This window comes from Rattus norvegicus, chromosome 15 (assembly GCF_021556685.1).
Source record: "Rattus norvegicus strain SHRSP/BbbUtx chromosome 15, alternate assembly SHRSP_T2T, whole genome shotgun sequence".
NCBI lineage: Eukaryota > Metazoa > Chordata > Mammalia > Rodentia > Muridae > Rattus > Rattus norvegicus.
The window spans coordinates 42,065,788-42,089,194 of NC_141548.1; the positions used below are offsets into that span (position 1 = coordinate 42,065,788).

The 23,407-nt window shown below is 44.6% G+C and overlaps 1 protein-coding gene across 4 annotated transcripts in view; it reads right to left on the reverse strand.

Moving 5' to 3' along the window:
• Positions 1–23,407, reverse strand: part of Msra (methionine sulfoxide reductase A) — a 319,877-nt gene that overhangs the window by 92,441 nt on the left and 204,029 nt on the right. For all 4 annotated transcript variants that reach the window (NM_053307.2, XM_087585478.1, XM_087585479.1 and 1 more), the window contains exon 4: positions 16,089–16,193. In NM_053307.2, coding sequence (NP_445759.1) covers positions 16,089–16,193 — 105 coding nt within the window. The remainder of the gene's footprint in view (positions 1–16,088; positions 16,194–23,407) is intronic.

Sequence of the window (23,407 nt, forward strand, 5' to 3'; positions counted from 1 at the left end):
TGACCCTGTAAGCCAGCCCCAATTAAAGCATTCCACTACTTTCCAAAGCTCCCAAATCCACACTGCTCCAAACAAAAGCATGGTCAGGCCTATCACAACAGAACTCCACTCCTGGGACCAACTTCTGCCATAGTTAGGGTTTCCATTACATTGAAGACATACCATGACCAAGGCAACTCTTATAAAGGACAACATTTAATTAGGGCTGGCTTACAGGTTTAGAGGTTCAGTCCATTATCATCATGGCAGAAAGTATGGAGGTATCCAGGTAAGAATGGCAATGGAGGAGCTGAGAGTTCTACATCTTGTTCTGAAGGCAAATAGGAATCTGACATCCAAGCAGCTAGGAGGAGGGTCGCAAAACCCACCTTCACAGTGACACACTTCCTCCAACAAGGCCACGGCTACTCCAACAAGGCCATACTTCCTAATAGTGCCATTCTCTGGGCCAAGCATAGTCCAACCACCACAGAAGCTATGGCTCTATCTACAAAATTCTGAACACCTCCACTCGCTTATCCAAAAGCGATCTCAATGAAAAGTAAAACTGCTGATAAATGTCTCAGAACTGCAGTCATTTCACACAAATGGGAAGCTGGTCTTCTCTTTGCTCATGAACTGACTCACTGGTTTGTCTCCACAGAGATGGCACTGAAAGCCTGCACATCACAGTGGCACAGAAGACCACAGCTTGCACAGCTCATTCCAGCATTGCCTCCTTTCTGGGGCTGGAAAACAGGATCTTCCTAGTGCTGCAGCCTTCCCCACCAGGTCATGAGCCTCTCTCCTTCACAGTGACACAGAGCTTCTTACTGCAATCCAAGAGCTCTTCTTGGCACACCTGGCCTTTCTCTCAGGTGTCTGAGATGAACCCTATGAATATTGAACAGGCTCACTTTACCTGACTGGGAAATTAATTTTGTCAATTTGAACTGACAGCTCATTTTAAATTTAAAATGAGAAAATGAATGGATAGCCCTTGTTTCATCAAGAGGGAGGTAGAGAGGGCATCAAAATAGCGAACAAACCCTGGAAAGGTGACCTAGCCAATAAAGTGCTTGCTATGCTAGCATGAAAACCTAGGTTCCATCTCTAGTTCCTACCAAAAAAGTTAGGCACAGTGGCAGACACGTATAATACAAGCACAGACCATCAGTGACCACTGTAGGCCAGCACAGACCCTCAGTGACTACCATAGACCATTCCAGACCAACAGTCACCACCATAGACCAGCCTAGACCATCAGCGACCACCATAGAGCAGCCCAGACCCCAGTGAGACCTTTTTCAGATGTTTACAGAAAAGACACCAAGCATGAACAGAGGGCAGAAAATGGTGGCAGTGAGCTGCGCATGAACAACCATGCATCTGCACTCTCTGTTGTTGACTCCCACTGCTTTGATTTCTCTGCTGTGATGGACTGCACCTTGGACTGTGACAAAAATAAGCTCTTTCTCCTTAAGTTGCTTTTGTTTGATTATTTTGACACAACAATAGAAACTGAAACTAAGACTCAATTATGGAAAAGTATAGAAAGCATGCGTACACATGTACCAAAAGTCCATAAAACATAGTATATGATTTATTCAAGTGTACACTTCAGTGTTACAGTAACATGATGGAATCATTATTTATAATCAAGAAGTGGATGCTCAGATAAAGACTGCCAACATAAAGAAATGGAGTACCACTGTGCCCTGTGCGTCCCTTCTAATGACAATGCCTTCTAGTTTGGTTTGGCCTATTTTTGAAATTTATGTAGAACAAAGCTATACAGTGGTTTCTATCTCACGTTTTCTCCATTTTGTGGCTTCAGAACATCTCTTGAATGACCGCCCACCCACTGTGGATGCATTCATTCTGTGATGAGTCTGTGACCAACCTGGGACTGCCAAGGACATTCTCAACATGCTCTCTACTATCCATACACATGATGTTCTTATGGGTACATATATAGAATCGGAGCTGTTGGTCAGTGAGGTCTGCGTGTCTTTGAGGTAACTACATGTGCGCCACTTTTAGGAGCACCCCTGCTTTACAAAGTCTATGTTGCTCTACCTAGAGTCTGGAAGCTCTGAAAACCTGCCGATTTATGATGTGCTCATCTCTGATAGTCTACTTTCTGTCAGTCAGCTTGGTTCATGATGCAATCTCACTTGATCTTAATTTGTATTTTCCTAATTGATAATGATGTTTTTAATTTTATGCTTCTCCATTGCTTTTTAGATACCTTGGCCACATTTCTTTGCAGAAAACATAAACAAAAACAAAAAACCCCACCTATTTCATATATTTTAAATATTCTGGATATAAACTACTATCAGATATAATCTCATTACTCTTGGCATTTTCTATACAATGGTTTAGTTTGCTTAATTTTTATTTATACTTAATTTATATGTAGGAGTGTTTGCCTTCATGTACACCTGGTGTCTGCATGGTGGCTTCAGCAGCCAGAAGGTGTAGATCCTCTGCAGCTAGAGTTACAGATGGCTGTGAGCCACCATGGCTGGAACGGAATCTGGGGCCTTTGTAAGAGCAGCCAGTGCTCTAAACTGCTGAGTCATTGTTCCAGCCACCAAGACTAGAACTGAACCTGGGTCCTTTGTAGGAACAGCCAGTGCTCTAAACTGCTGAGTCATTGCTCAAGCCCCCACAATGCTTTGTGATCAGCCAAAATTTTGAGATGGACGAATTTATCAAATATAAGTTGCCTTTTTGGTTATGGATTTTAGTGCCTTTTGTAGGAAACACTTCCAGACCCCACGCCATAATGAAGTCATTCACCTGAAGTCCTGCACATTTTTCCTTTGGCTTTTAGGTCTTAAATGTACAAGGTATTGATTTGTGTGCATGAGGCAGATTTTCCCCCAAGCAAAGGATCTGGAAAAACAAAATAACAAACAAACAAAAAAGAGTCTTGATTAATTGAAAAGCCCTCTCTCCAGTATTCTGAAGCTGATGGTGTCTGTAGCTCTGTTGCTTCCCTACCCTATTTGCTTCCCACTTTTAGAGCTCAGAGGCTAGGCAGGAGCTTTAGGAGTTAAGACTGGAAGTAGTAGATGTCATTTTTGCCACATTCCATTGGTCAGAACTCAGTCATATGATCACTAGAAGAAGAGGAAATCCTTCTCTGGGGAGAAGTGAACACTACTCAGTCATGAGTTTACTTCTTTCCTTAACTTAGGTCTGAAGGAGGATCCCTACCCACCCCAGTACAAGGCAGATTGGAGGTTGTAACAGAGCTGGGACTGGTGGTGTACATCTCTAATGACAACACTTATGAGTTTGACGACAGCATAGGCTACATGAGTCTATAATGAGTCCCAGGCTGCCCTGGGCTACATACAGAATGAGTATTAAATAAACAAGCAAAGTAAGTAAAAACAAACAAGCAAAACAAACAAAACTACAGTATTTGCTCCAACATGCTGCAGTTTCTGAATAGCTCAATGTTAAGTACCGTGTGTTTGCACACAGTAGGTCTTTGTACAGACTCTTTTCCATTCTTTTCTCACTTACGAATACTAAATTGCATTGAATAACTTGCTGCATTGACTCCGGTAGCCATGTTTTTCTTTTATTCGGTCCAGGAATCACTATGCTCAGTTTTCTTGGTTAATGCTGAACTGCTCACCCTTGTACTCGGGAGTCCACTTGCTCATGGACGTGGTCTCGAGGTGTCACCGACTTCAGTTTGCTAACAGCCCACTGGGGATTCCCCACACACGTCTCTAGGTTAAGACTGCACTGCGATTTTGTTTTCTCACGTGCTCAGGTTTAGGTGTCAAGATTACAGGAAACAGACTTACGCTCTATTTATCCCACAAGACGGCAACCTTTCTCTCATAAATGTTGATAATACTCACTGAAGCATATGATCTTCTCAAATAGGGATTCAGTTTCTCTAAGGATCCCCTAGTCTGTTTCATTCTGTTGGGCTCTATTTTTTTAAGGGGTTTATTTTCAATGTAACTTTCATCTCAAATTCATTGCTGCAGATGTCCTCTGAGTCTGGCAACATGTCCAGTGTTTGCAGTGAGATTCCATTTTTTTTATTCTTCATACTAGTGTAGGATGTCATATAGGTGAAAGTAGGTACAAGATAGAACGAGGCCTGTCATTGGACGAGGAGGAAGGATGGGCGGGAGAAAAGTTTGAGGGAAGAGGAGACTGGAATGGAAGGAGACTGGAGAAGGGGAGCTGCCGCTGAGAGAACATGGAGGCGAATGTTAAGATTCCATTTAACATTGTACAGGTTGTGGTGAATGTTCTTAAGGGATGGAAGTGTATAGGGCTTTGTGTGTCTAGATGGGCAATTATATCTTATCAGTCAGATCAGAGGTTGTTATGTTGTATGTTGGTTCATGTGGCGATTTAAGTTTAAGAGAGTTTGCAGAGGTGGAGACACTGGGCCGCCACGGAATTGAGATGTATATTTCTGGCATGGCGGCAACCTGCCTTGGGAACTAGAGAGTTAGATTGTTGCCAGGCTCAGACAGAAGCCTTCGGCAGTGTGAAATGGGATAGAGCAGAGCAGGTAAGATGCTGTGATGCTGAGATGAAGTTACCTACCAGATCCTTGGGGCTCCATGGTGCCGGATCTAGTGGAGGTAAAAGGCAATTATTTTTTATTATTTTACAGCAACATACTAGGATTCTCTACACTGATTTATTTATTGTTTTTTTGTTCTGTTGTTGTTGTTGTTGTTGTTGTTGTTGTTGACCAACTATTCTAACAGTTTACCAGTTGGATATACATTTGGAAATCCTTGGGTTTCATGGTTTTCTCTGCTGTGGTTTGAACTCCACATCATTGGTATATGTTCTTAATTATCTCTGTCCTACGATTTGAGATTACTTTGTGGTTGGTTTTCTTACATCTTGAGATGGATGCTCTTCTGTCTTCTCACAGATGGGTTTAAGATCTGTTTAGCCCTGTGAACTTGGATATATAGTATCCAAATCATCGCCTAATTAAATATTTCCTAATTTCGCTCATGATTTATCCTTAATAACTCGGTTTGTTTGCTATTGATTTTACTTGTCAGCACAATAAGAAGCAAGTTTAAGGGGGTTTATTTTGGCTAATGGTTTGTGGGGACACAGTACCTTGAAGTGGAGAACAGCATGTGGCAGAACTTTCCACTCAGCTTGCTTAGCTCAACGGAGGACAGGGAGCAGAGATGGGACAAGAAACAGGATCTCGCTGTAAGCCTCAAGATCTTGTGAGCCGCTTCCTCTGGCTCTCACTCCTAAAGATCTCACTCCTCAAGATCTGCCCCACAGTGAGCCGCTTCCTCCTGCCCTCACTCCTAAAGGCCCCACAACCCCAAACAGTGCCACCAGCTGGGGACCAAGTATCCAAACACACAGCCTGTGGGGACATTCCCATGCAGACAAAAACGCTAAGATAGTTAGAAATTAAAATTTCTTTTTAACATAAGAGGACTGTTCTGGATAACTTTATGCTACTGATTTCCAGTGGAATGCAACAGTGATAAGAGAATTCTAATCTACATGATTAAAAACCCTTTAGACACACTAATCTCTTTTCTGGCTTAGTGTATGTTCTGCATATGCCTGAGAAGATAGGCCATTTCCAGGTGCAATGCAGTGCTTCATATGTGTCTGATAAGTTCAGGTCTCCGAGCTGCTCACACCTTCTGTGTCATTAGTAAGGACCCCCCAAACCCACATTTTGTGGTGCTGGAGAATTCTCTCAGAACATGGGTGTATCCCATCCTCTTCAGCCTGTCTTGCTCCCTGCTTCCTCTCATCTTAATCTGGTCACCCCTTGCAATCTGTCAGTTATTGCTTGTGATGTTTTCAGTGCATTCTAAATGTTTAATCCAACATCTGAAGTCATTTTAATGTGTGAGATGAACAGAACAGCCCAGTCTGCCATTATTGAAGCCCAGGAACTCCAGTTCCCACCAATGCTATCAGCTCTGATCTCCCTTTAGGGACTCTCGTTTGAAGTGTAGTACTTCTTCTGACTTCATATTTTATTGCTGGAGTGCAAAATTTTCAAATTCTAAATGATGATGTAAAATGTGTGTGATTCCTCTGACTGTTTCCAAAAGCCCAATTACCTTCCTCTCGCTAATCCTTAGCAGCGTGTATGAAATTGTAACGGACACCGCAGGAGCTCACAGACACTGGCAAGTGTGCAGCTGTTTCCAGTCACCATAGCTCATGCTTCCTGCTCTCTGAAATCATCACTTAACAATGTGGAGTCACGTGTCTTACCAGAGGAGGAATACAATGCTTGGAACTGAGCCCAGGGGACAAATTCCATCTTTGTCACATAATAGTAATGTACTAGTGAGCTCCAGGCATATCCTCTTGCCTCACTGGGACAGTCTGTCCATCTGCAGAATGGGTCTAACTTTTACAGGTGCCTTTAAGAATCCAGTAGGGTTTTACATACATAAGCTTCCAAGCATCTTGGCCAGCATGGAAATGCTACCCACTGAGAGTCCTTCCATCAGTTTGGAGGAAAGGCCAAGCAAACCTGTTCTGTATGAGCATCCTATGAAAGAAACACTTGGGAGTGCAAACAGCAGGGATGCTGTGCACATGTATGATGGTGCTATGCAGGGGAAAGCACACTTGAGAAAAGAATTAATAAAGAAAAAATGCCAGGCTCTTTGTTTCATTTTTCTCTGTTCCCTGAAATTCTTAAAAGAATGAAGCCCCTTGCAGAATTCATAATGCTGGGTTTGAGCCACTTTTTCATTTTGTGTGTGTGCAGCTGTTCCCTCACTGCAAGCATGCACATCTGCTCATTAGCAATACAATATAATTCCCACTGTCTAATTATTTGCAGATGATAGATTTCTTATACATGATCTAAAAAAAGGATAGTCCTTCAAAAGTGGTGACTTATTAAAAAAACAAACTAACTTAAAAGGGTCAGCACAATAAAGTTCAGATATTAATTTGGCAAGTTCAAATATACACACACCGGCACTTAATTACCCACTTGATGGGAAACAGGAGGAAAATGGGATTTTTCTCCCTGCAATTAATGTTTCCCAGTAGACAGCATGGGGGTGTGCATGGGGGAGACACTGGCTGCTCTTCCATGCACCTGGAAAGAGGCTATGGGCAACCACCCTGAAAGGGCTAGAGTGATGTTTCATGGATAGAGTGTGTGTGAGGGGAAAGTGCAGGCCGGAAGGAACTGGCTAGCGAGGCAGTGTCCTCGGAGGTCTGGAGAGATAACATCATGGCTCATGTCTGTAAGCCTCATGCTGGAGATAGAAGTCCAGAGCTCTGTGGCCAGAAGTCTAGCCAGTCAGTGAGTAATGGGTTTAGTGAGATACCCTGCCTCAAGAAGCAAAGTAGGAAGCCATGGGCAGAACACTTGTCATCAACTTCTGGCCTCTAGAAGTTTACCTGCACACACACACACACACACACACACACACACACACACACACACACACACACAGTCCTTGGGACTAAGAAACCCTGCATGCATGGATTTGCATTTCTGTTACTTCCCTCACTCTCGTGGCAAGTTCATCCACCTTGCTGCCGAGGCAGGTCTTCACCGGTGTTAGAACTTCCTCAGGATTTCAGTGTAGCCTGGAGACCAGCAGCAGTCCCAGAATTCTCTAGGCTGCCTGTGCCAGATTGGGACTGTAGTGACATCCAGCTGCATGAACTCAACACTTACCATTCTCAGCCTCTTCAAGATGAGACAGCCATTATTGGACTGCCTGAACCACATCCTATAAGTCAGTCTAATAACACAGACAGACAGACAGACAGACAGACAGACAGACAGACACACACACACACACACACACACACACACACACACACACACACACACATTCTATCAAGTTAGAAAACCCTGACAGATACACAGACCAATCATTCAGTTTGAGGTGAGTGCTGAGAAGGTCAGGTTTGTTGGTAGAGAGCTACCCGGGTGATGAGGTCAGGGAGTTCTACTTTAGCTTGCGAAGGTCAAGGGAGACCTCTTTGAAGACAGCAGAAATCAAGAGGACAAGAAGGAGCCATGCTTGTCAAGGGCTGTCCACAGACTTAGCAGTAGTGCTAGACTCTAGAGCAAGAAAGCGTTTGTTGTCAAGAAGCAGAATAAAGGAAGGAAGGTCACTGTATTCGAGATGCCCTGAGCAGAGAGAGGGAGTTAATCTAAGGTCACAGTCACAGGTTAATCTAAGGTCACACAGTCAGAGAATGAATTGAAGCATGAGAGTGGCTTGTTTTGTGACTTAACACTATGGACGATAGATCAGGAAAGAGTAGTGGTCCAGGAATGAGCAGGCTTGGAGGCCATTGAGGATGGAACTCTCCCTTACGATCCACACAGACTCCAACACTTGTTCCCCTGGTTACACTATAAGGACAAACTTTACTAGAAATTGAATGAACAGGGTGAAAGCGTGGAGGTTTGGGGCTTTATTCAGGCACTAAGTGACAGTTACTTCCTCCAAGTCAAAAGAATGGACTCTTGAGTTCTACCTCTCACCTGCATGGAGATGTGACAGGCTGACCTGCTCCATAGGTTAGAATGTCACATGCTATTGTCTCCTTCTTAAAAGTCAGTCCAGCTGGGCCTGTCAATCACCTAGTCTGGAGAATACCCCTCAGGAAGGCTGAGTCACCATGAAGACATGCTCAGGAGATTGGGAGGAATAATTATGCCCTTAATGAGAGCACGTGCTGCATTTCCCAGAAGCCCCTCCCTTTGTGTAGAAGCATGCAAAGCATCATCTATACAGCACTGTTGAGCCTGCCTTCTTTCCTGACTTCTAACTCAAAAGTTCTAACTTAGACACTAGTCAAAGGCATAAGTATGTGTTCCCTGACTGTCTGGGCTTTTGCACTCATGCTTCAAGGCCCTGACTGCTGCCATGTGTGCATCTGCTTACTAACATCCACTGCTGAACTCACTGGCTTCCCCGGACCCTATCTCTAAAAGGTATGGCCTTCTCTCCTCCTCTTCTCCATCTCTACCTGATGGCTACTGAGACTTATAATCTGCTTGTCCCAAAGTTTTTTTTCACACGCTAGTAAGACAGCCCTCAAACTTTCTCCTGAGTTGGTTTTTAGATTCTTCTATTAACAAGACTAAGAACCAACAAAAGGGAACTTTGATATCCCTGGTGACAGCAGGATGAGCCAGGAAGAAGCCCTGAGTATGACCAAGGTGGACAAGAGCAATAATACATAAATGTCCACAGGGCTGGTGTGTGGCTGGGCCAAGCTCAAAGCTACAGACGGCATCACCATCCTGAGTCCTCACTCACATAGTAAATGTGATTACAGATGTCTTGATCATGGGGCGCTTTAATTAAAGTTTTGGAGGGTGACAGCAGCTCACCAGCAGTTTATTGCTGTGGCTGTGCTAGTGAGAACACAGGACAGGCTACTGAGAAAAAGAAGGGACTGAGTCCCAAAGTGTGAACCAAGATAACAGTAGGTTAGGCAAGAAGGTTCTTTCCTTAAGAGCTCAGATTGCAATGATGACTCGACACTTCTGTGCTGCAGCTCAGCCATCCCTGAGGCCCATGATGGCTTCCCACTGCATGCATGTACAAGATTGGGGGGAGGAAGAAGAGGGAAGAGGACATCCTGCCACTAAGGGCACAGAAATAACACCTGATCCATTGCATTCAGGAACTGAGAAGGAGGAGGAAGAAGAGGAGGAGATGATGTTGAGCTGGTAAACATCCTTCCTGGAAGCACACAGAGCCTGAAACTTGACCCCACCACACTCACTAATGCCTGAATAGTGAAAATTCCAACAAATACCAGACTTCACTCTAAGGCATATGGAAGTTTGAGTCTTTAAAAAAAAGATTTATTTAATATTTATGTGTATGAGTATGTTTGTGCACCATGTGCACGCCTAGTACCTGCTTAGGTCAGAAGAGGGCACTGGATCCCCTGGAGCTGGAGTTATGGAGTTGTGAGCCACCCTGTGGGTGCTGAGAGTTGGACCTGGGTCCCCTGCAAGAACACAGGTGTTCTTCATTGCTAAACCATATCTCCATCCCCAGAGTTTGAGCCTTTATTAGCAAGTGCATATCCAGCCAAAATTATAAGCTGTCCAAGTGGAAAAACAGACACTGGGTTGGTAGCCACTGTGAACAGGGCATGGCTCCCAAAGGACTATCTAGAAAATGTTCTGGGTTTAGAGTTACCAGGGAAGACCTGCAAATCCCACAGTGAGCTGGCATTGTTTAGAATAGCTGGACTACAGCCTATAAGACATCCCAATAAATATATATGCATTCCATACATTCTGTGACTCTAGACAACCCTAACTAATAAAAAAAGATTAAAGAAAAACAGAAAAGTTCAGAATTGAGTGGCTTGGCATCTCAAGGTTGAAGAGGGTCTAAATTGGGGCCAGAACCCAAATCTCTTCCATGTTCCTTGCAGAATTTCAGTAGTTAAGAGACCAAATGGTTACACCTATAGTTATATCTGCCCCATGGATAAAAGACAGAAAGCAAACACAGGATGCACTGGCTTAAAATTGAGGATTTGGCCAAAGTACAGATTTTGTGGTAACTGGTAGATGAGATGAAAGAGTCTCTTCTTTTCTAGCCAAATGTAAGCTGAGGTTTTTGCTCAGATACTCTACCTGAACCACTGAGAGACTATCTCTTGGGACTGGCTCACAGTGACTGTGGAAGGACAGATTCCTTGGCCTATCTATATGTCTGTGTATGTGCATGTGTGTGCACATGTGTGTATGCATGCATGCATGTGTGCTGTGTACATATGTGTGTGCTCATGTGTGCATGTGTGTGTATGTGTGTGTATGTGTGTATATATGTGTAGTATATGTGTGTATATATGTGTAGTGTGTGTGTGTGTGTGTGTGTGTGTGTGTGTGTGTGTGTGTGTGATGTCAGTTGCCTTCCTTAATCACTCTCCATTTGGATTTTTGAGTCACGGCTTCTCATTGAACACAGAGCTCAATGCAGGCAGGCTGGCCAGCCAGTTAACTCCAGGGATCCTTCCATCTCTCCCAGTTCTGGAATTACAGGCAGATGTCATCTTGATAGGTTTCTGACATGGACTCTGGGTCCTCCAAACTCTTGTCCTCATGTATGTATAGCAAGCACATTATTAAGTCGTCGCCCCCGCTTCCATACAGTATCTCAAAGCACCAGAATCTACCAATTCTTGCCAGTTTTGTCCCATTCTAAGTGGTGCCATGTCTGTGACTCTGTTCTACCTATGAGTGCTGCTTTAGTCCCCTGAAGCACATAAGATTTCCTGTTTTCCCTATGTCCTGAGGATCTGATTTACTTGAATAGAGATTTTAAGCTTGAATTCCTTCTGCTTCTTATGTGGTAGGACCCCTGGCATTAGCAAAAATCCCCATAGTTGTAAATATTACCCAAGGGTTCTACTTTCCCTCCAAATACAATAAACTCCAATCCAAAACTGTGAGTGGCCCATTCAGACCTTTAACAACTTTATCAAGAAGGTTCTACAATCTTCCAACATGCTATTTACAGTCTGTGTCTCTGGAGTCATGCTTTGGGGGAAAATGTGCATGTTTTTTCATTGTATCCTAGCATTGAAGGCCGGGCGGCCCTTCTCAACTTCTTTTGCAGTCGGTCTATTTGAGGACAAGCAGTTCTAATTCAGGTGGGAGCATTCCCTGAGTGGCTTTAGGAATTGCTTAGTCTTGCCTCTGGAAAAGAAATTTGAGAGGCTGTTGCTTCACAGTTCAGAGTTGCCCACACTCACCATGCTGCTCTCTCCTACAAGTTTCCTCTCTACATGAGGTAGCCACCTTGTATGCTTGCACTACCCTCACGCATGGCATTAGGGCTCTCTTTGCACAGCCATTTCCATGGGAAACTGAGGGGAAGAGGAACCTAAGTTCATTCACAGGCTAACTCTGTCCTGACCACTGCCTAATGTTCAGTCAATGGTCTGCGATCTGACCTTGGAGAAGTGACACATGACGGCAAGTTTTGAAGCTTCGGTAGTCACTAGAATATGATCCAAGGTTCTTCTGAGTTTTTGTTTTGGCTTTAGTTTTTCCAGCATTCATTCATACTTGATCTGATGGTGCTGTGCAGTCTCACAAACACTTATCTGAGTGCTCAGTTGATCTTGGTCCACTGGGTTCTGACTATTTTCTTATGAGCCCCTCTGTTTCAGGAGCTGAATCCTCCTACCTATTTAGACCTACCTATTAGCATCACCAAATGGTATGCCTGACAGAGGACATATAAGGTCCTGGATGGACAACTGCTTCCACAGCAGTTCAGAGATGGTGAAGGGAGAATCCCACATGTTTTCTCAAACCCTGAATACTTACTTATTCTGAATTACAGAGGAAACACCTAATCAAGCCACAAAGTCTTGAAGAAGCACTATTTAGTGACCTCCTTTCATCTTAGTCAGTGGTGAGACTATTGACCAAATGCTTGGACCTCTGATTTATGAATGAGCAGAGCCAACAGCTCCTAATATGGTAAACATAGTGATGAGATTAGACGAGTGGATGAGTTAGAATTCCGTGATTGAAGGCATAGAAATCTGAGTCTGGCTAAAGAACAGGAAGGGCACATGACTCTGGGGCTTAGAAAGTCATGTGACAGCTGGCAGAGTAGGTGGCTAGCTTCAGGAAGAACAGGTCTCAGGCCTCTAGAGTGTCCTGGTGCATTTTATGTGTCTCATGTCTCTGTTTATCTTCCTTCCTGGTAAACTAACAGCACATACAGAGCACCTTAGCCTTGGCAACCCAGAAAAGGGAGATACTTTCTTTTCTTATGTAATAGCCCTAGGGGATGACTCTGACATCTCTGCTAAGTCTTCTACCCATTCCCTAAGCAATAGGACAAAAGCTAGTCAAAGTCATGAAGTCATCCCTTAGACCAGTGAATCTAGAAGGTTCCTGGGGAATCTTGTAAGGGAGAGGGAGAGAGGGAGAGAGGGGCAGAGAGGGAAAAGGAGAGAGGGAGAGACAGAGAGAGATAGAGATAGAGAGAGAGGGAGAGAGAGAGAGACAGAAAGAGACAGAGAGACATAGAGATAGAGAGAGGGAGAGAGAGGGAGAGAGAGGGGAGAGAGAGAGAGAGAGAGAGGGAGAGGGGGGAAGAGAGAGAGGGGGGGAGGGAGAGAGAGAGAAAGACTGACTGTTGGCATGTTCCAATGCATTGAGCTAGCCCCTAAGTAATTCTGGTAACGGCATGGTAAGCACATTGAAAGGCAAGTCTTCGGTCCATGATGCTCACCTGGATGGGTTTTTAAATGACTTCCAGGTTATGAGTCTATTAATGACATCTAAAACACCCCTAGAAGAAAAGCAGGCAGAGCTGTCACTGTGGATAGTGCCGTGTGCTGTCACTCCGACACACAGTGTGATGCGTTCAGTAGTGTACTCCTCCTCTTTTCACAAGCTGATGCCTCTGCTCCTGTACCAGAGAATATGGTTGCATTTGTAGATTTAAAAGAATATTTTTTGATTCTTCAAGCATTTTATTTTATATGTATGGGTGTTTTGCCTGTGTGTATATCTGTGTACCATGTCTGTGCCTGGTGCCTTGGAGGCTAGAAAAGAACATTATGGGGATGCCAGGAACCAAATCTGGGTCCTCTGGAAGAGCAGACAGTACTCCTAACTGCTGAGCCATCTCTTCAGCCTGACTGATGTTTTGTAAAAGGTAATTAAGTAAAACATGGTCACTAATAAAACTGGTGTCTTTGTAACAAAAGGACACCCACCTAAGAAAGACCATGCAGGGACCCAGGGAGGAGAAGAGGGCCGTCAGCACACTCAGGAGAGAGAAAAGAAAGAAAGAAAGGAGAAAGGAGAAAGGAGAAAGAAAGCCTGCTGACTCCTGGCCTTTCACTTATGGTTGAGAGGCCTCCAGAATTTTGAGGCAATAAATGCCTGCTTTTGAAATCATCCAGGAGTTCATACATTCTTATGCCACACTAGGAGAGCAACACAAACCATAAACAAACAAGCACCCAAGAAAACCAAGAGGGCTGTGAGGGCTGTGAGGGCTGTGAGGGCTGTGAGGGCTGTGAGGGCTGTGAGGGCTGTGAGGGCTGTGAGGGCTGTGAGGGCTGTGAGGGCTGTGAGGGCTGTGAGGGCTGTGAGGGCTGTGAGGGCTGTGAGGGCTGTGAGGGCTGTGAGGGCTGTGAGGGCTGTGAGGGCTGTGAGGGCTGTGAGGGCTGTGAGGCAAATGTAAGTGTGGGAGAGAATAGAGTCTGCGGGGCCTTCCTCAGGGAATCTCTCCTGGACGTTCAGGGGTTAACATACCTGAGCTGATAAGGACACTGTGCAATGGGTACCATGTTAAAGGACATAAAGAGAGAAGAACAGTGACATGTGGCCCTGTCTGAGATGCCACTGAAGTGAGGCCTCAGAGACAGAACATTGTGCAACGCAGCCAAGTTACAGGCTCCAAGCTGTCCTGCAGGATCTGGCCTCAGGCTGTCTGGATTCCTGACGTGGGTCTCCTGGGTGGTTTAGAAACTCAAAGCATTCTCTCTTGACTCCTGGCTTTGCTGGTCATGTGACTGAATGTCTGCCTCACCTGATGGAGACTCTCGCATGAGCTCTTGGATATAAGCATCAATCAGAGCTTCCTATCTACGCTGTTAAGGTGAACTTTTTATTTGCTAGGGCAGCCCACTGGCCCAAACTCTGGTGACAGCCAGCCTTCAGACTGCAGTGCTCTTCTTATCTCTGACCTACTGTCCCGTATCTCAGTTCTCACCTCACCTCAGGACCCACCCTCATAGAAAACCAGACTTTCCATTATAGCTCCACCCAGGTCTTAGCCCTTATCTTCCTGGTGTCCTCACCTGAAGGAAGGCATTACAGTGCTTACTCTGCTGTACTCGCCTTTGCTTTGATCTTTGACCTTTGCAAACGACACCAGTAGTGGGTAGCTCTAGTGGGGCATGTTGGAGGACACACTTGACATAGCACACAACACTCAAGACCCACCAACTTGCTCTTCCTCTTCCTCTTCTCTTTTCTTCTTTGTGCCCTCTTTGTCCCTATCCCTTCTCTCCGCATCCCCTCTTCCCTCCACGTGCCCATGGCCGACCCTTACTTGTACCCCTTTTTATTCTTCTTCCCTCATTAAACCTTTCCACGTTGGAAAAAAAAGACCCACTAACTTGCTCTGTTGGGCCCATGTTAAGAGTTCACCACAAGCACAAGCGTAGCTGGGAAGGAAACGTTCATTTCTTAGAGACTGTCAATGTGGCAAACCCATCACAGAAAATGCCAAAGGGAAAATTGTTTCTGTGAGTAGACAGAGGCCACGCAAAAGACACTTCTGTGAGATCCAAGTTCAGAAGCCTCTCCATCCCCGAGCACAGCACTGACAAAACCACCCTTGTAAGGAGGCCAGTGGAGAAGAAATATTTCACTATTGACTATAGTATTAGCCAACAGGGGTGGGGGTGCTTTCTGCTTGCGAGTGTATCCAAATTATGTACCTGGCCACCAGATACTGTTTATAGTCAAAGTACATTAACATCCCCACATAACAGATTCCAAGGAGGACAGATGAAATGTTTGAATAACTCAGGTTGCATTGTGGACTACTGAACACTGTTTTTCACCTTTATATTCTGCTTTGTTCCTTCCTGTAATCACCAGCAGACATTTCTTAAAAAAATAAACCCGATAACGTCAAAAAGATGAGAAAGGCTAAACTCCGAGAAAACAAAGGGACCATAAATCAGGAAAACTTTGTGGTTACTGGGAAGACACTTTAATTTTGTAGACAAAAGGCTGCATTAAGGAAGAATAATGCAATAATCAAAAGGTGAAGGGATCTCCATTGTCTGGCGTCTTTCTCTGTGGGAATTTTCCCACCCCTGACAGCTGTAATGGGGGGAGGGGCACTGACTGTGGCTGTGCCTTTATTCTCTTACCCTCCACTCCCCGTGTGCCCCCGCCCCGTGCCGTCAGTAAATGTCTGCAATCATATTCTTGAGCTCCTGTGTGATTTCAAGGTTCATCTCTCCCATGCAGCTCAAACACTAATTATCCCAGCTGTAATTAGTAAGATAATTAAATACTGGCTCACTCATCACTCTACCTTGGGTCGGGTCGTGATTCTCCCAGAAGACCTTGAGCAGCTCCTCAAAGCTGACGTGCTCTGGCCGGTACACAACCCGGACGACTTCTGCGTGACCGGTTTTTTCTAGAGAGAGACGGAACATAGGAAGCAATTTTACTGATAGCATCAAGTCATTGCAAGCTACTGGTGCTCCAAAGATCCTGCAGATGGAGAAAGCTGAACCTTTCCTCTGACGGAAGGGAACACGTGTAATTGGATTTCAGTTGCTGGTCTCATCCCCAGTCTCCGTCCCCCAGTTATAAAAGCATAGTTATCCTCCCTGGAGATTCCTGGGATGAAGACTTCTGCATCCCTTCATATGAGAACTAAACTCCATTTTCATTTTTCTCCCCCACACCCACAGTTATTGATGTGTGCGTGTGTATGTGCGTGGGTGTGCATATGGAGACTTCAAGCTGACATCGGGAATTATTCCCGATCACTGTTCTGCCTTATTCACTGAGGCAAGACTTCTAAGTCAAACCTCGAGCTTGATAATATGGCTAGCCCTGTTACCGGCTTGCTCTGGGGATCTCTCTCTTCCTGCTGCTGGAATTTATAGGTGGGCTGCTGCCTTTTTTTTTTTTTTTTTTTTTTTTTTGGTTCTTTTTTTCGGAGCTGGGGACCGAACCCAGGGCCTTGCGCTTCCTAGATAAGCGCTCTACCACTGAGCTAAATCCCCAGCCCCGGGCTGCCGCCTTTATGTGGGGGTTCTAGAGAGTCTGAGCTCCAGTCCTCATGCTTATAGCAAGGGCTTTACCTGTTGAGCCGTGTGCCCAGCCTGGATGTTCGTCTCCTAGTCTCATGTTTATGAAGTCAGGAGTCAGTTGGTTTGATCTGGTGCTCGAGAGTGGAAACTTTGAAAACGGACCTTCCCAACTTTGTTTTACATTGCCCTGTACTAGCAGAAGTAGGCTCAGCTGAAGGGCAGATCAGAGTAGTGCCAGAGAGAGAAACCTTCAGAAACAGACTGAGAACTCAGCCCCATCAGGTAAATAGTTAGTGCCAGACACGAATGCTGTGCTCTGAACACTGAGTCAGAGGCAAGCACCCAGGAGTTGTATTTTTTCAGTTCCTCTCTGTGGTGAATATCCGTGCTAAAACATGTCCTTTGCAGTGTCCACCATAAGTGGGTTTATTCTCACAGGCACTCCTGAAGATTTGAGAATGGGGAATGAAGTGCATGCCTGTGTATGTCTTATAACTGTCAAGGTCATGTTCTTCCTGTCAGCCAGTCTCAGAACCCTGTAGAAACACCACACACACACACGCAGAACACACAATATCTGTATTTATATCTGTGCAATCTTTCTTTTCTGTCACCTTATGTGTCATAATTATTTTTTGGCCTTGTTCAACAAGAGGTCTGGCCTTTTCCCTTGATGCCTGTGAGAAAAACTGTGAGATATGCAGTAGAAATGAGGCTGTTCACAATGGGCTTGAGGATGAGGTGAACTATATACAGCACTCTTAAGGGAGGACTGACCATACAGAAAGAACAACCATGGAGCCTTTGGTTGGCGTGCTATTAGCTAACTTGGAGGCTGACTCCAACCACACTGGGCAATCACTCTGTTGATCATGCTGACAGGATGGGTACCTGTATAAAGTCCTGGGACACCAAAACTTAGGTAGGTTTTGCTGATGAGTAACTGCCATGCATGGCTGCTGGAGATTAACCCCTGCTCTGCTGGAGAAAGGTCAGAAGTCCATGGAATCCACCCTCACACTATACTTTGCCTCTCTGGCTCACCTGGAGTCCAGTTCTGTCCTGCCCTGGTAATAAAGCATGACTTTTCTTTCATTGAATTTTGACGGTCCTTCATGCAAATGACCAACTGTGAGATAGTCGGGGGAGAGCTCTGAACTTAAGCCTCAGAGCATCCACTGGCATGAGGGCTTTCTGTTTTAGTTGTGTCTGACAGCAACTCCCTTTTACAAACCAGACAGCCAAGGTACATGTAAGTCAGATTCACCAAGGCCACACAGCTAGTTGATTTCAGTATTATAACTTAAAAACACGGGCCCACTGACTCCACATCCAGGCCACTCGCTATGTCAAAGAAGAGTGGGCAAGATGAACATATGAAGTCTGAGCCTAGAAAAGGAAGAGAGTCTCTCCTTCTCTCTAATATTTTTAATATGTAAATTTCTTTTCGATTACAGGAATGATGTTTGTGAATGATGTTAAGCCGAGAAGATGTAAGAAATGTAAGAGAAGAAACAAGGGGCAGATAAAACCGTGCACTGCAATGAAAGTTTAAACAAATGCCACTTGCAATGACTTCATAATACTCCATCAGGTCATCAAATTACGTCTTCATCGTTGACTGTCCCTGGGCATTTACACGGAATCCTATTTCTAACCATGGACAGAAACACTTTCCCACACTTCAGAGGCATCTCTAACGGTAGTTGACTAGCTGGAATTTCTGGATCAACATTTATAAATATTGAAAGATTTCTTGGTGTCCAGTGCCAAACTTCTCCTCAGTAAAGCTGGCCACATTTTCCTTCCCCGTGGGCACCATGAGGATCAGTCTCCCTCACTTCTGTGGTCTTTTTAATCCATAACATTCATAGCCAGAGGAGGGTTCTGCCTCAGAGGGAATAGGTTCGTACTACTAGAGTAAACACTGAATCTCATGGTCTTGGCCAATGTAGCTTTCCCCCCATAATGTTTGAATGTTTGTCATGTTCTTTGTTCCATGAGCTATTAGTGGTTACTATAGTAAAATTTTATTATTAATTGGTCAATCCATACAATTTTATTCTGATACCATAGTCATGGAATAGCATCTAAGTGGATTTTATACTTATTTATTGCTTTTTTCCATTTTCATGTGCATGTGGTGTGTGTGTGTGTGTGTGTGTGTGTGTGTGTGTGTGTGTGTGTTTGCATGTGTGTGAGTATGCATGTGTGGGAGTATCTGCATGGGTGTATGTATGTACATGCAGAGGTCCAAGGTTAATGTTTGGAATCATCCTGATTCCTTTTCTGCCTTATTCATTGAGGCAAGATCTCATAATCAAACCTGGAGTTTGCCAATGTCAATTTTGCTGGTCAACTTTCTCTGGGGATTCCTGTTTCTACCTTCCGAGTAATTACAGGTGAGTCACCATGCCACCCAGCATTTATGTAGGTTCTGGGGATCCAAACTATGAAGTCACACTGCATGGCAACCACTTTAACGACTGAGCCTTTTTCCCAGTCCCGTAAGCAGTCTTTATGCTAACAAATATAAAAAGGAGAACTTCTAAGTTACAGCATGCATAACAGTGGTTATGGCAAAACACTTCTGGTCTATTATACATTTGATTTAATCAACTGAAATGTCAAAATGAAGGTTTAACTACAAAAGTGATTGGTGACTTGATAATATGAAAAGCATCAACAGGCAGGGGAGATGGCCCAGTGGTAAAGTGCCCACTTCACAAATGTAAGGGCCTTGGTTCAGTTCTCAAGCACTCATAAAAGAAAGCTTGGCACCATGGCTCTATCTGTAACAAATGCTAGGATTTTAGTGGTATGGACAGGTGGATCCCTAGAATGCATCAGTCAGTTAGCCTAGCAAAACCAACCAGGTTCAGTTTCAGGAGAGACCCTGCTCAAAAAATACTGTGGAGACTCATGGGCAAAGACACCTGATGTTGACCTTTGACCACCACATGCACATACATGTGCACACACCCATATGAATATATAATATACTATCATACACAAAGCACTTAGGCCCTCTGAACATTAAAAATGGTAACTATGTTATAAACAATATGTTATCGCTTCTCGGCCTTTTGGCTAAGATCAAGTGTAACAATATGTTATAAACATTTGGTGTGAAAAAACTTGAAACCCAACAAGACATGTAAACCAGAGCTATAGGCAGGTGCTGCACATAGGAAGTAGTAACTGCACTGTAATGTAAGAAATGTTCAATATTTTTAATGACTGAACAAAAGCAAATTAATGCACACTGAAATATTAGGATGATTTTTTATTTATAGTGCCATCATATAGTATATGCTTTTTGGTGGCTGGCTGATTTCATTTGGCATAATGACCTCCAGTCCATCTATGCTGTCATGTGAGTGTGTGAGTGTGTGTGTGTATGTGTGTGTGTGTGTGTGTGTATGTATGTATGTGTGTGTATGTGTGAGCATGTGTGTATGTGTGTGTGTTTGTTCACGCACACACATGTACAAACCATGTTTAGTTTATCCATTCATCCACCAACATTTGAGTTGCCTCTGCCCTTTAGCTCCTATGAACACAGGATACAAATACTGATATTTACTAATGCAAAAAAGACTCTGCCTCCTTCACAGATGAGCAGGCCAAGGTCTCCTTATAAATTTTCTCACAGAAGTCACACATCTAGGAAGCAACAGGATCCAAGCCCACAAAGTCTTAAATGGAGGTGAAGTGTTTGCCTATCCAATGACCCTAAGGAGAGATTTTAGAACAGAGGAGCCTGAACTCACTAGGAGAAAGTAAATGTCACACAAGCAGTGACCTATATGGAAAGTCACACCTGTGTGACAAATGAAGACCCACATTAAAAAAAAAAATAGCTTCTTCTTTTGTGATAGCAATGTGGGGTCAGGAACAATTTTTTTTATTTTTTACTTTACTGGTGTGTGGGGAAAGGTAGGGGACGTGAGAGAGTAGGTGTTTACATGCCAGGTTGCATGTGTGCAGGCCAGAGGGCAACTCTGTGAAGTTGGTCTTCTCCTATATTCTGGGGCTAAAACACAGGTCACCATGTTTTCAGAGTAAGCTCCATCCTGCCAGCCATCTTGCTGGCCCAGGAAAAGATTCCACTCTCTAGCAAACACTCCTAGCTGTGATTGCCACTGACATTATTTGTAAAGGGGCCTTAAGATGCCTGACCATTTAAAGGAAACTATCATTCCAGTTCAAGCCCCAATTTGCATTGACAAACAGTGCAGAGGATGCCCTGGCCAAGCTCACCTTTCAGTATCTTTACTTTATTTCTCCAAAGCAAAAGAACCTGTGTAAAAATACATACTGCAAAGGATCAGAAGATTCAAGGGACTCAGGAGATTTATGGAAATGCCCCAGCTTGGCAGGAATGAGCTAATGCGCTGAGCAAATCATTCCAGAGGCCAAACTGCAAACACTGTTTTGTGCTTCCTGAGATAAAAAGGCCAGATCTTAAAAATATTTCGAGCTGTGTCTTCACATTCTGTCGTGCAAATAGCATGGTGGGAGCAATGTGCAAACATGCTCGTTAACAGTTAGCTACAGCACAGCAGGTGTCTTCGCACTGCTGGGCCAAAGAATCTTGAAAGAAGAAAGGAGAAGGACCAGGTAGGTGCCTTTTCTGAGCATCTTGTTCCTCTGCCTGCCCCTCCAGACCCAAAGGAAGGAACATGACTGCAGAGGTGGGTAATGGGCTACTGTTGCCTGGAAACTAACCATGTAGGAAGAGATTGGAATGTGCACTGGGCAAGGATGGCCAGGGGCCACCCAGGCAGAGCGGATCCTGGGAGCTTGGGGGCCTAGGTAGCTGGGTAGCCTCTGGGCTATTTAGTAACTGTTTGGCATTGTGAAACTCTTCTCTGGGCCCTGGCTTTATTGACTGCAAAATGGGAACATTAATAGCTTTGACTGCATGGGATTATATTCAAGATTAGCTCTGTACTAGATTTTTCCCCAAACCCACTCAGCACTCATCAAGATGGGGTACTGCAGACTTAACATTGTCCTCTTAGTCTAGTGACACACGCTCTTCCGCTTTACTCTCCTCACCCCTAAGTCCCATGTAGTTCTCACTTCCCGTTAGAAAGTGGACAACTTTCTTGCTGAACAAACAGCTCTGCGTGTTGACATACCAAAACACAGAATGCATCCTTATCAACTTTATTAATAATAGCTTTGTTGGTATTGTTATGACTAGTAAATAACTGGTTTTTAATTATTTTATTTTATTTTTTTTTTAGTGTGGGAATCCGTACTCTAAGAATCTTTAGATAATTGCCAATAGTTCAAAACCCACAGCTCTGGAGGGAACTCCTGAGTTCTGTGAGGGGCCAGCACTCAGTCCTGCTTTCCTGCTTTCACACTAGCTGTCCCTGTGGTCAGAAGGCACAGGAGGCTCAGAGCCTTAAATGATGGAGGAGACAAAGGTTATTAACTCTTTGCAAAGGTTTGTGGTGACAGTGGGGAGCAGGTGGAGAATGGGCACCTCATAATCTCTAGGAGCAATAACAGTATAGACAGGTAGCATATGTGCCAAGCTCTTGAGATGAATGGCCCAAGCTGACCCTCACAATTACCTCGAGGCAGGCAACATTATTATTCCCAGTCTTTGGAGGAGGAAACCAAGATATCTTCCCCAAATATATATAATGTGAAGAAGACTAGATTTGAGTTCTGCTGAGATGGCTCAGGGACACAGGAAATGTGAAGATAGTGAAGAGGTTATAATGACTGGTTCCCCCATGTCTTAGACTGTCAGAGAGTCAGAGAAGGGCATGTTACTTGTGGCTAGAGAAGGCAGAGGTGAGTGTGAAGGAGAGGAGGGATTCCAAGGAGGGTGAAGAGAAAGAGGCTGGAACTCTTGGTCCAGAGGGCTCTGGGGATCCTGTCATAGTTAAAGGTCCACAGCTGTTCATTCCCCAGCTACCTACACCTGTCAGCAGGGGACAGGAACCCCTGTCTATGCCTTGCATATTGCTTTCAGAAGTGTGTGTCCCGAAGTATCACTGGCACTCTGGGTGGCTGTCAAAATGGATATCACAATGCTCATTTTACTGATAGGAAAATCAAGGCTAAGCTCATGAGCAAAGGAGACAGCAAGAATTCAGCAATCACAATGGCCCCATCCTCTGCGCTGGTCTGGCCACAGGACCCTCCAAGATAGATGTGATCCCAATCTTGTTTTCCCCCACCCTCCTGGATCTAGGTCCCCCTTTCACTCAATCCCAGATCCCCCATACACAGAGCTCCTAGCTTGCAATGCAAAACCCCAGCCCACTCCCAGGGCCTCTTGATACCCAGCTCTCTCCAGAACCACACAGAGTCGAGGGCTACAAGAAGAGCTGGTACACCAAAGTCCAGTGGTTTAACTTAAGGCCTAATACTGCAGCAGAGCTACCCCCCACCCCCCTTCACTCAAAAGTTCTCTGTGAGGAGGAAGCTGCACCCAGAACCCAGCACACCGAAGGAATCAAGTGATGATGATTCCTCCCCTGGGCCCTCAGCCCCACAGGGTCAGGTCTCCGTAGGTAATACCTCCACGCTTGCTGCCTTCAAGTATGTTCTAGTGCCCAAT